At 33.4% G+C, this 14,642-nt stretch overlaps 1 protein-coding gene across 1 annotated transcript; it reads left to right on the top strand.

Annotated features, from left to right (window-relative positions):
• Window positions 1-904: 904 nt before the first annotated feature.
• On the top strand, window positions 905-14,112 carry LOC124363177 (probable serine/threonine-protein kinase kinX). Its single transcript, XM_046818329.1, has 4 exons — window positions 905-1,259; window positions 7,383-7,572; window positions 11,475-11,566; window positions 13,818-14,112. Exons 1-4 carry the CDS (start codon window positions 993-995, stop codon window positions 14,016-14,018), a joined length of 750 nt encoding a protein of 249 aa, XP_046674285.1. The 5' UTR covers window positions 905-992; the 3' UTR covers window positions 14,019-14,112.
• The last annotated feature ends 530 nt before the right edge of the window (window positions 14,113-14,642 follow it).

Here is a 14,642-nt window from a genome sequence, read left to right as displayed (position 1 = left end):
GACAATTGGTGTACAAAATTTGAGATGAATATTACAACAACTCTGTCTAAAATTTAAATTATAGCCTTCAACAACAAGATGAGGGGTTTCTTAGATGTTATGGAAACATCAATGTATTTTACATGTTAATACTTGCTGTTCCTATCTAACAAAAGCATGCAAGTAAATACAAAACTTTGCTTTAGTACCAATCTCTCAAAAACAGCTTGGGAAATGTTAAATAATGAGGAAATTAAAAATAATTTCATCTATTGAAGCTACAGTTGATGGAATTGAAATAATGAGCCTTTATATTTACCAAATGCTTTACATAAGTCTTTGTTAATATTGTAAAAAAATATCCAATTATAATGTGAATGTAATATGAGAAATACTAATCCAGTTTCATCTATGTTAGTAATACTGGTGACATCAGAATTTTCATCAACTACTCAAAGCTTAAATTTAAAAACTAACAGATATAGACGGGATTTCAATGTGGCTAGTAAAATAATGCTCAAGTTATATTATTAAACCCTTAACTAAATTAATAAATATTTCTTTTCAAACAGGAGTTTTCCTTGGATCCCTAAAATACTCAACTTATCACAATATTCAAAAAGCGAGATCCGATGGAAGCTACAAACTAGTCCTGTTTCTATTTTACCTGTTTTTAGTAGTATTTTTGAAAAATAATTTTATAACCAATTGTTGGTTAGTCTAGAAAAATACAAAATCTTATCAAGGCTTCAATTTGGATTCAGGCAAAGAAATCAACCACTGATGCTGTATCACTCTTATTGGAGTTAATAGTTAATAAAATATATTATGAATAATCAGCATATATAAATTTAATAAAATTTACAAGTTGAAGAGATCAACCAAGCCACAAAACTATTCAAGGCAGTCAAGTGTTGTCTTGAAACAGATGTAAATAGTAGAGCATGTGACATCAATAACATTGTTTTTAATTTTCCTCTGATTGATAATAATTTACTCTAAGAAAAAGTAATATGGATTTGAAAGAAAATATAAAAGTCAGTATAAAAGTTATATTCTTTACTACTATTTTGATATACTTTTGCAAAAGTTCTTGTTCCCCAGTAAACAGTAGGGAAGATGTAATTTTGAAAACAACAACACCTAAAAGGTACAATGATAAATTCAGGTTGAAAGTGGAAAAAGGAACAGTTCCTCTTCCAAATCAGACCAACAACTTTAGAAATTACATGCACAGAAGTAGATATAATGCAGATGAAGTCCAACATTTCAGTGATGAGGTAAGACAATGTAGAATCAATAGCGATCTTCAATATAATTACGTACATAACATGAATATGTTAATATTGTAAAGAATTATTTTGATAGTATAATATTAATCAAACTGTCGGTCGGCGATATTTTCGCTGACGTAGTGGTTTCTGTAGTGTAACCGGTGAAAATTTCGCCGACTGACACGTACTGGCTTTATAAGTTTTATAAATTTTATGGTCGTTCAAAGACACATAAATGTTATACTATTGAAAAGCTGATGAAATAACCTATATGTTTATATATCTTTGAATTCCCTAATGCCTGTTTCTAGATAGTTTTGATACCAAAAAGTAACGTATTGTTTTCTCTGAGTAAGATTGTTTGTAAATGAGCGTGTGTAAACAAAGAGCAGTGTTGTGTTTCTTAGTGCGGTTATGTCATGTTTTATTTTGATATAGTTGTTATTTAATTATTTTGGAATGACAATGAGTGATCCTTGTAGGTCAAGTGATATCAGGGAACTTCTTATGGACCCTAACATCAGTGACTTTCCTGAGTCAGAAAACGATGATTATGAAGCAGGATTACTCGGCGAGAGTGATCATGGTTCTTGTGAGTCATTAGCTTCAAATAATGATGAGACTGAATTAAATTTGGTCAATTCGAATGATTTAACAGATTTTTCATCAGGGTCTGGCGATGATTACATACCAGATTCGTCTGACCTTGAGTCAAGTGACAGAGATGTAGCTGTACCCGGACCTAGTGACAGCAATACTAGTAAGGCTAGGCCTAGTTACTCTAAGTGATCCTGATGATGATTCTGTGCCTGAACCTCGTGATGTTCATCCATCTAGACCTATATGGGTCAATGTGTATCCACCTGAACCAGAACTAGGTACTGCTTCTAAATTTCGTGTACGAAATCCTGGAATAAAAAACTGTCCACCAAAAAACAGCTCACCCTTACAGAGTATTTTAATTTATATTTTACTCAGGCTATTTGGTCATTGATTTTAAGGGAAACAAATGCATATGCAGTCAAGATATTTAGCACTAGGAGAGATTCAGGTACTTTGAAGGAAAATTCCCACATAGTGTAAAGTGATGGGTTGAAGTAACCTTAACTGAAATGAAGCAGTTCATAGCAATTATGATTAATATGGGGATGTCAGTGAGGAAGAATATAGCTGATTACTGGTCCACTGAACTGTGATTTTGTCCCATGGTATGGGAAAACAATGTCCTGTAACAGATTTCTTCTCTTATCTGCTGTTTTTCATCTGAAATCCTGTTTTCCGGGGGCAACCTTTCTATGAACCATAGCACAAAGTCAGAAAATTTCTTGACTCTATTAATCAGTCATTTAAAACTTACTTCACAACCTCACAAAATATATCCATAGATGAAAGCATGATTGGTATGAAAAATAGGGTCATATTTATACAATACATGCCCAACAAACGCCACGCCAGATTTGGGATCAGAAGTTCGAGGTTTGTGACAGCGAGACCGGGTATGTTTGACATACTGCCCTTTATAGTGGAAAAGATTTCCTTGAAGGTGGAGATGGCCCATTCACACAAAGGGTAGTAATGGAACTAATGATAAAAAGCAATCTTCTTGACAAATATTACCATTTGTACACCGATAACTTTTATACAAAGCTACCACTAGATGAAGCTCTCATTAACCGTGACACTTTCCTAACTGGTACAGTAAATAAAAACACCAAATATTTATCCACTCATGTCCTACAGGCAGATTTAGGAGTTGCTGAATGTGTGTACTACAGGAAAGGACCCACCCTTCTTGTAGGATATAAAGAAAAAAAACAAGAAAACCAGTTTACCTCATAACAACTGGATGCCACGCTGAAGACAAATTGATCCGTAGCCGGAAAGGCCTTGAAGTGCAAAAGCCACTACTTATCCACAAATTCAAACTGTTTATGTGAGGTGTTGACATGAAAGACAAATCAATATACAATGTGACCTGTACAAAACCTACCAGACGTTTCTGGAAAAAAATATTTTTCAATCTTCTGGACATGGCACTATTTGATTCGTACATATTGTCATCAAAAAATACAGATAAACCAGTAAATAAAAAGAGATTTATCAAGGAGGTTGTTATGGCGTTGTCAAAGAAAACTGTTCCTGAAACTCCTCAGGCAGCTGAATCTAACAAGCATGAGCTAGTGCACTTGTCCGTGCGAGCGACCAGAGTATGTCCAATATGTGGGAAAAGGAGCAGCTGGTATTGTCCAGGTTGCAACTGTGGGGCATACCTTAAATGCTTTTCTCAGCTCAAGCATTTTTGGAGACCTTTGAGGGGTGTGAAAAGATCAAAACCTCAAGAAGATTCCGGTGTATCTGAGTAAAAGTCTTCAAGTATATATTTGTGTGTGTGTGTACATACCATAGTGTAAATAGTGAAAAGTTATATCAATTTTATTTTTTTGGAGTGCACAATAAGTTTTGAACAGTAAAAACTATTATTTCACTTTTCAAAGTCTGCTATGGGCCAGCAAAATATAAGTAAAATAGAACATTTTACGAACATGCAATTTTTACTTTGTTATGTCGCTAAGCAACCGTGTTATAAATATTTTACAGATCGTTCCAAACAAAATGGTATATCAAACAATATAATTATCATAATTATTAAATTGTTTATGAATTTTTCAAAATACACTAAAATTAAGCGACAATGTGGGAAATATGACAGACAGTTGGAGGGTTAAAAGTTTCTTTACAAACTATTTTATTAGGGGTTAAAAGAATGTCTGTTTATTTTTATGTGAAAGCTGAGTTACTTTAATCCTCAAACTGGCAATCAATATTATAATGTCATGTAACACGTGTTTTGGCAGCTCATATAATATGTAAATCAACACTACCACTATTTACATACCATTTCAAAGAGAAAGAATTGCTGATTTCAATGGTAAAATTTGATTTGGCAACAGTGATATCACATTGACGTCATAACCTTTCCAAAAACATTGTCTTCATGTAGCCATTTTGAAAATTAGTGTTATATCATGGATATGGTTTATAATGTGGGTTTATAGCTTTGTTAGGGTATACTATGCTAAATGTTTGTATATTTTAGAAATATTATTGTAAAAATTGAATTTTTTTAAGAATAATCGTATCCATAGTAACCAACTAAGAGTTACGTACCACCACTTTTAAAAATAAAAAATTTAAAAATTGGTTAGTAATTATTTAATTGTTTTGTAGTAAATTTAATTGATTAAATTTTGGTATATTTTGGAAAAAATTAGACTAAGAATTATATTTGTTGTAAATTTTTGGAAATTAATTGCAACCTAAATAAATGAAGAATAAATTGGTTATCTCAAATTCTAATATTTATATTACCACACTTTACCAGGGGCAGTCCCACCACCCCACAAAAAGTTTGTCTTTTCTGTTTCTTTTTTTGATGGTTTGTGCGTAGGCCTCATGTTTTTATACCATAATAAATTATCTCCACATTTTCCTGAAAACAATAATGTATTAAACATATAGGTTTATAGTAAAAATTTATTTTTTACAAAATCTTTAAAGTACGGGTACAGTTTATGTAATCATTTGAAAATAGCAGAGGAAACAAATCAGGGTTAAAAAACTCCTTGTAAAAATGTTGTAAAATATGTCATATGCCATGTAATTTTCAAAGAAGACAGAAAACACTTTTGGTTAACAAACAAGACAATAAAGGGAAGGTTTTGCTGCTGCTGACATAGCAGACGTCGGATTGTTTGGAGTGCCTTCGTCCACGGCAGCGCCGTTATCAGTGTCCTCGTCAGCGCCCAGCTCCTCCCCCGAAGAGCATGGATGGCATGTGAGATATCCTCAATCGACAACACCTTTAACGCTTGCCTGCCGGCCGACCCGATGGTATGGGCGAATTTCCGAGAACACTGATAAAGCCCTGGGTGGCCGACGGAGCGGTTTCGGCGACTTAGCGCCGCTACTACCGCAACTGTTACATTCATCTTTTCCCAAAAAATAGAAAACTGTAATTTCCGGGGACAAAAAACGTTATAAGGGATCAAAATGTAGTGAAACGCTTACGCTAAATGGGCTGTATAAGCGGGAAGCATTAAATGCGGGAGTTTTTGCACAATTTATTTTTGTTGGAACGTAAAATACCTGTAGACGTTATAAGAGTGACGTAGGAATGTTGTTATTAGGATAACACCCCAAACTTGGTGTTTTAATGTGTAATCAGTAACCCCTGTTCTAGAATGAATCAAGATAGTGCATAAACAGCTGAGCGTATGTTAGCAGAATCGGGATATATATATATATATATATATATATATATATATATATATATATATATATATATATATATATAGCTAATCATCGTTGGACAGCTGAGCGTATATTGACAGTGCTGTGATTGATATCTTTTGTAATGTGTGTTGTGTTTCGAAGTTGTATTGAATAAAATGTTGATAACAATTGATATTCTGGTTTCTTGAAGTCTGGTTTAAGAACGACTATAAGCGGTGAGAATAAATTATATAGCAGACGTTATAACGGGGTTTCATTGTATAATCAAAACAAAACTTTCTATATAGTGTTTGAGCAAGATATAAGCATATATGAGGCAGCACAGAGTGCAGCCTCATCTTACACAAACAAATGAAAGAAGACAGCTCGAGCAAGGCTGTTTTCTGAACTTGAGCACATGGGTTACCTGAATGCCAGTCATTGTCGAACATTTTTGGCCACCAAACAAGGCAACCATAGGTGATCGATCATAGTGTTGTAAAGACGAACGACCATCCTAGAATATATACTCCAGGTTCTGCTACAAAACTGTCAACTAGTAATAAGAGTGACCACTGCACGGCACAGAATTAACTTCAAATGTGGATTCGAGGTTAGTTTTTTTGAAGGCAGGTACAATGTCCATATGCAAGTATTTGACGTCATTGGAGAGGGCGACAATAATGACTCTTGAAGACAGACACTGAAGGTTAAGCCTTCTCTAGCTGGTGAAGGGAACTACAGTATAGTGGTTTTGGAAGAGTTTACACTCACTCCCCTCCTCAACACATTCAGAGCTTTCTCCATGAGTTCAAATAATGCAAAGTCAGTGTTGTATTGCTATAATGGTCATCTGTGTAACTCTGTACTTAATAGCCTTGAGTCAAGAGACCATTAACAGACAACAAAGCATCACATAAGAGATGATAGAACTCCTCCTTGAGGATAACATTTGACTGAATCACAGTAACTGACTTGCCACCAAGTCTGACTGTTACTCTGCAACAAGATAACGTAACCCTGATGAGTCTACATTGCTGTTATCTAAAGCACGCTCTATATCCAATAATGCCTGTACACTATTTTCTTGTCCTCCAACCACCTCTTAATCGTAGAGACTAGACTACTTAGGGCATGGATTATGGACTTATCTCATCAATAGGCATACTTTTTGGAATGTAGAAGTGAGCTGGCAATTACCTCTAATATGTAAGTTTTTTTCCATCACTTTAAAAAGCTTACGCAGCATTTCAATTTTGGTCTATCTAAAGTTTTGGGGTCCAGGCTTGAGAATAAAAATTGCACCCACCTCCCTTCTCTGTAGAAGGATATATCATAAGGCAAAGCTTGCTCTAATGATATCCAGCAAAGCAGGTTAAACTACATACTGTCTCTGTTAGAAAAGGGCAGAGAAGACCCCATTCCTGCAGGAAATTTTAATGGTTTGAAGGAGTTCACTTCCCAATACACCTTACTGGAAGCAAACAGCTTCTTGCCTATGATGTTGCACCAACTAGTGGATCGAGGCTACATTACCTTAAGTGTAGTAACTACATCAACTGCGGATGAGCTTGCACCCAAAAAGTGGGTTACCAGGCTGATCATGTCTTTGTACTCCTTCATATAGGCACTATCCTCGATCCTCAACAGATGAGTAGTATTGGTGGGGCCTCTTTTGAGGGCTATCTGTAGTCTAAGCATTCCAGGAGTAGATTTTATTCTCCTATGTTTAGGATCGTAAAGGTATTTATAATCCAGTTCTGTTCAGGTGATATATTAAGTGGCCTATTTATTTTAGTTAATTATTATAATAATAATGATACATTTCAATGGTTTAATTTAATAAATGAACTACAGAATGAATACCCCTACCCACTGAACAGAGTGAAGTCAATCACTCCAGGTGAAAAGACAATGATACCAAAGGATGATGACGATGATGATGATGACGATGACGACGATGATGACGGTGGTGAATATGAGGGTTTTGATGATAGCAACGGCAACAATGAATTATCAGGGAAGAAGAAAGAATGCAAAGAATCAGGTTATTAATTAATTATTTCATCAGTGATATTAAAATACTGTTAATTTTGTAATTAACATTTTAATTATATAAAAAAGTATTGTCAAACACTCATACTTTTGCATGAGCAAACGCTTGTTTTAAGGTTTAGATAATAGTTAATTTTTTTAGTGCTTTTCATTACTTTTATATTTTCTTTTAATGCTTATTGTACAAGATAAATGGTTCTTACATATAATGTAATCATCCAAAAGATCAAATTTGGACATTCAGTATACAATAAGGATTCCACTATGGAAAAAGTGGGGTTTGAGAAAATGTACAGCCATACGTATGTCTATATGTTAGCATATTATGTAAGCATCGAATGTGATCAAAATAATCTACCAGTTTTGACAAAATTTTGCAAGTAGTAAGTTGTTTAGTTATAGGTTTTGATTGCTTATAGACTTTTTCAATACAAATATTTTTCAGTTTTTTTACCCAAAAACCACAATTAAGTGATTTTGAATTTGGATGATGGTACTTTGATAACAATTTGACTTTAGTACACTAAATTTTATTAAAATAAATTACAGTTAAATAAGATCTCCACAGTTATTTGTATGATACTCTGTTTAGTAAAACAAATTGTCTCTTAAGATAGTTTTGTGAACATTTGTTCAAACTCATAAAACAGCTTGAACATTGTAAGTTATGAATTCATTGAATTTTTATATCTAGTCAGTCTAATTCTTTTCTATGTTTTTGAAATACTATTTGAAAAATACAACAATTTAAAAAATTCTATATTTTTTTGAGGGAAAGTTTTAGCCCAATTGTAAGCATAGTATGTCATTTTCTAACCTCCTACCTTTTCAAACGGTATCTATGACCACTGAGTCATTTCTTCATTGTTCAATTATTGACTAAAATGGAGTTATATTGACAGTTTCTGTAATATAAAATATAACTACTTTTCCAGACAATAGTTTTATATGGAAAAAACACATTAAAATCGACAGATAAATTGGTAGTGATTTGAGTAACACTGGCAAATATTTATGGGTGGTATACTCTAACCAAATAGTATTGATTCTGAAGTTTTGGATGAAGATGACAGTTTGTCTGTTAAAGTTAAATAGTATTAAACAATATATCATATATCAAATAGTACTAGTGATGAGGCTATTTATCATTCATTTAGAGCTAGAGGAAAATAGTAGCTGCCACCAATCATGGATTATCCGTGGTGGCATATACCAAGAATAACCCACAATAACCATTTTTCTCTTCTAAAGTTTACATTTTTATTAGCATTTCCGAAGCTATTTAGATGAATAAAGTATCTTATATCAATGCATTAAAATATGTAAAGATTAGGTCAAATTACTCTTTAATGAAATAATTTTGAACAATATTTTGGTAGATAGGTATTAAATATAACATATATACATGTTTTGGGTGCGTAACTTGTGACCAAAGAACAGAGTCTGTCTGATTGGTCATGCGGACATCATACCACATTTCATTGGGAAGTATAATAATTAAATCTAAGATTAAAATTAAAGTTAAGTAAAACCGATTATTAGAGTTACTACCTTGGTAAACTTTTAGATCCTCAAATTTAACAGTTATCATTATTTTATTGTTGTAACATAGAAAAGAAAACATTTTATTTTTCATCAATTTACTTCTTGGATATACATTTCATTGATCAGGAAACAAGGCAAAATCAACTATGACATAAATCTACTAAGACCTGAGTTAATTACAATGGCCGTAAATATACACTTTTTGACATTTTTTCTTGGTTGTAGCATCAAGGCAAACCGAACATTGGTGTCTGAAATAGAATTCCTTCAAACGAGAGGTACTCATACATGTACGAAGCCTACAAAATCCGTGGGAAACTGCTAGACTAAATACTTACACAGCTGCATGTGAAACTGATTCAATCACACTGGCACACAGATAGTTTTTCCAATATGACCCACAGGAAAAGTCTGAAAACCGGGAACTTTCACTTTTAAAGCCCTCAACATTATTCACAAAAAACGCGCAATTTACACTCTTACAGGCCTTTTTGTAAGCTCAATAGCGAGAGAACCGTTGGTCGTAGCTGAAAACAAGTTGTACAAGAGATCTAGAAAATGACGTGATCTAAAAAAAACCTTTTTGCCCTATACTCAATGGTTTTTCCGCAAAACCGGTTTAATTTAAATATTTAGAATTTTTACGTGATAATTCTGTTTCTGGGGTCGATATAGCGGCCGAATAGTTAGTCGTAGCTTATTTTAAATTTGTTATTAGCAGATATCGTTATTCTTCTGATAAATATTGCTCTCTATCTATATAAATTGCACATTTGTGTATGTGCAATTTATCATCCTCCAGTAAAGAACGATGTGTTTTTTTACCAGCTTAAAATTAACCCTCTCTCTGGAATTTACATGTAAATGCTACAGACTTGAAATTTGGCATACTTCTACCATAGCACATGTAACCCAGTGTGTGTACCCTTACTTTTCACTTGATTTATGCACAGTTTGGCAACTCAGGGGCTCGCTATCTCACCCTGCCTGCCATACGTATTTGGTCTGACGATGACTCACAACCAGGTCTCGTGACGCGCTGTGTAGTCCGAGTATGTGCACTCGTACTTTTCACTTGATATATCCACTGTTTGGCAACTCAGGGGCTCGCTATCTCATCCTGCATGCCGTACGTATTTGGTCTGACGATGACTCACAACCAGATCACGTGACGCGCTGTGAAGTCCGAGTATGTGCACCCGTACTTTTCACTTGATATGTACACAGTTTGGCAACACAGGGGACTCGCAATATCATCCCGACTGTTACACGTATTTGGGCTGACGATAACTCACAACCAGGTTGTTAATAAAAACTGCTATTTCTCCAAAACTGAATTACAATTTGTGTACAAATAGAAATATTACAATATTATTATAAATGTAAAAGTCTGACAAGTATTAGTCCTGAAAAATAACATTAATCATAACTAATATTTTTACAAAATTAGCAAAATGGTACTTGTGATTATCAAATTCAAATAATTTTTATAGCTAATGTAAGTTTAATTATGGTCTGTTAATAAATATAAACAATTTTCCCAAGAGAAAAAAATATTAATTTGTGGTTTTGAATGAGATATTTTAGAACATGCACTTGAGAACCCAAGAAGGTGAAAGGACGCTTTTCATTGCGTTGTATTGTTACCGATACCTGTCCTACACTAAACAGTGGATGTTCCAAGTGAAACGTAAAGAGTCACACACTGTAGTGATCAATATTTCTCTCTCAAATCTGGAAGGCATAAGCTTCATAATGTAGAAACAATTTGAACTTCAACTTTTCCGTTAATGAATGTCACGAACCTGAACATAAAAAGTTGCAAGCGAAAACTTTCATGCCCATTGTCAAGTTTAAGGTTTAATCGCATTGTTGCTGTATTATCTAAAACAATATAAATTTAAAAATTCATAGGCTACCACTGGCTGTCAAGGTCCGTTTATTCTGAAGCCAACACTATAGCAAAGTCTAAGGTGTAAACTACGGAAAGTAGGCCTAGTCCATTTTACGGTAGGAGCAACGACGCGAGTCTAGAGCCAGTAACGGTTGGACATCTTTCGTTCTTACACCATGGTGTAGTCCATCTTGGGTTACTGACTCCGTTATTTTTTTAAATATCCTAAACATCTTCTGTCGCGAGTCTATTTATAATCTAGAAATTAATATATAAATAATTTATAAATATAAAATGATTATATGTCTACAAAGTAATTGAATCTGTATAACTTGCAATGAGCAGTTTTTTTGTGATTTTGACAAATAAATTCTTACCATTTAAGCCCATTTGTAAGACTGTTTATATTATAACAAGTACTGAATTTGATTATTCTGTTGGTATTCATTTTCCAGTACCAATGATGATAATACGTGAAGTAGATATGGTTGCTATGCAGATCCCTGTGCGAGATAAGGATAAACAACAGCAAGACCAAAAAGACAAGGTATGAAGAGCCAGATTTCTTCTTCTAACCACATTAACAGTTTCAACATTGGCATAAACATTAATCAGTTTTTGGTTTGGTTAATTGTTTTATTTTAAGTTAATTATTCATTACTCCACAACGAATAATTATAGGCATTTAAAGTAGGACATTTAGCTAGTCTCAAATAAATTATTATTTTACGGGTTTCTTAATACATTATTATTTAAGGAAACTTGTGTTTTTATAAACAAAATACATATCAATCCCTCTAGTTACAGTATATATACACACATACAGCGAAATAAAATTTTAATATTTTTGTGCTAAATTATAATATGCCCTTAACATTTTTATAAAATGCCTACAACTCTTTGTGTAATGATCCAAACCGTTTTATATTGTCTCTGTGTTATGAAAAGATACTTTAATGGGATATGGCCAAAATGGTTTAGGCTACCCACTTTACTAATTAAACAAAAAATTATATTGTTACAAAACTGGAGGACAAACAAACAATTGCTCACTCCAACCGCTAATTTTTGACATTTTTGTAACTTTCAAAACCAATATAAACCGTATTAGAATTGCATACCAAGAAAAAACATACCTGCATAAGAACAGAATATGAAATATATTTGTACTTTATTACAATGAGTTCCAAACTATTTTGTTTAGAGCAGTGTTATATGTTGTATTAAAACAGTACGTAAACGTTTGAGCACTGAGTTACTATAGTCTTTTGAGTTCGTTGCACAAAATATGTATTTTATTATCGTAACGTAATATTATTTTTATACTTACAATATTAATGAACAAGTATGATACCGTTTTTACCAGAATAGGTAAACTGTTAGTCAGGTCCCACTTGTGCAGGTTATAGAGATATTGCTGCCTCTACACAACCTCACTCTCCCCCCCCCCCCCCAAATACCTGTATACAAACCTGGTTCTGCAATTTTACCTTTGGTTACTGAATTATTCCTAGTGCTTTTCTGATACAATTGAGTGATGCTCGGTTCTAAAATTAACACGGAACTAATATTATATTTGGGACAGTTTCAACAATTGTAAATGGTTTGTATGCAAATACGCTTCTAGAAATTGAGAAATACTGTTCTTAAAACTCGAGCACCAAATTGTGTTTACTTTAGTAGGAAAACAAATTTTCGAAATCCTAGTGAAACATTGGTGTGAAATCATGTGTAACTCTATATGGGGCTTTTGTGAGTTGATTTGTAACAGTCCTGAAAATGAAAAAATATAACTTAACATAATCGTCATCCTAATAATCTAAAACGTTATACATCACTGTTATTACATTCGGAGTATTTCTGTTTTAAGGAAATGTCAATTATACTAGAATGATATATTTGGCGAAATGGCAGCCATATTAGGGACTCTAACTCACATTGACTGTTACTGTAGTAGATACACCGCGAAGATGGTTTCGCCATGCGATAACTTTTGATAAGGTCATAGAGACTTTCAACTTTGTAAGTAGGTTCTTCTTGATCCAAGGAAAAGTTCTGAGGGTAAAAGGTAAAAATTAAAGATTAAAATAACATTCTGACAGTTTTACACTGGTCTTAAGGATAATTATTAATGGTGGCGAGAACATTGCAGATGAAACCAATTTGTAAACTGAGTTCAACATGTCAAAGTAACACAGCCATGAGATAAAGTTACTTTGTTGTTTTCGTTAGTATGAATTAGTAAGTTTTTCAGGGTCCGTACACACTTCAAATTATCGCTTTATTTAAGATCCTGTATGCCTTAAGGTTCAGTTTAGAGTCATCTTTAGAGATAGAATGGTAAATGAAACGAAAATTAAATTAGGCATAACTGTGAAACTATTACAGGTAAAAGAGTTAAATAATTAAGAGTAAGGTACAAATAAGTTAAACACTTTAAATAATAAATACTTATAATAACAGTAATAAATATACATAATTAAGTATAAACCTAACCAAAAACTGTTTCACAAATAATATGTTTTGTAAAATTTATTTTACCAAGTTTGCTTCTTATAAATATTTTAACTTGTTTTGCATTCTCATTAAAGTAGGCTATACATAGTTTTGATTCTTTGTGTGTATTCGGTACATACGAACAAAATTGTTTATATGGGCTTATAATAACATGTGAATGTGGTTTGATGAGTATCAAACGGGCAAAGCTGTTTTTATTTTTTTAGAGTCATTCCCTCAGTATTTATGCTAATATAGGCCTTTTGGAAATTAAAAATTCATCCTGCAAATACTTGCTCTAGAATGGACAGCAGTGGAGCGAGTGGTCGCCTTGCAGCAAACTTTGCGGTGACGGTCTCCAGAGCCGCTGGAGACTCCAGCCTTCCAGCCAGGACAAAGAGCAGCAGGTGAGGGTTTGCCATGGGGCCGATTGTCCTGGTGGGGACCCTCAACTCAGCTCCTCACTCAATCAGCAGTACAGCAACAAGATGGTGATGAATTGAGGCAATACACCCTTCGGTTTAATTTCTCTGCATATTTTGCAATTATCGGTGAAAAGTAAATAAATAACAATTCAATGAATTACTCAGAATATTATTTGTTGTTTTTTTTATTTAAAAACTAAAAACCCCATTTTAATTATTAATTTTATTTGGTTTTACTTACATCTCACCATTGAGAAGTTATCCGAGATTGTCTATAATTTAAGATTATGGGACTCTTTAAGAAGGTGATTCTTTTAATATTAAGATTAGTGTGTCATCATTGTAAATTTAATGGATTTTATTTTTTTTTAAACTCAGATATAAAAATATTGTTTTAAAAGGAATAGGATTGCACTGATTACTAGTTCTCAAATCGTGACGAAACCTCTAAGAATCTCACCACGCGTCAAATCGTTATAGATTTTTGCTCGACTGCACAGACTGCAAGCAAGTATTTTGTTTAGGATAAAACTGGCTTTGGGTAACGAGGCAAATACCGAGTCAGTGACATTAATAGATCAGACAAGTCTACAGTGCTTTGTAAATGAAGTTTGCTCTCTCCGAATTGTGAAATTTTGTTTCAGTTGTGTAAGATTTTAATCAAATAGTTGTAACTGTGCCATGAGTTGTGTTTATGGATTT

This window comes from Homalodisca vitripennis, chromosome 1, assembly GCF_021130785.1.
Source record: "Homalodisca vitripennis isolate AUS2020 chromosome 1, UT_GWSS_2.1, whole genome shotgun sequence".
NCBI classification, from domain to species: domain Eukaryota; kingdom Metazoa; phylum Arthropoda; class Insecta; order Hemiptera; family Cicadellidae; genus Homalodisca; species Homalodisca vitripennis.
The sequence above is the reverse complement of the archived record's forward strand: the minus strand, read 5'-3'. Positions and strand labels throughout refer to the sequence as shown.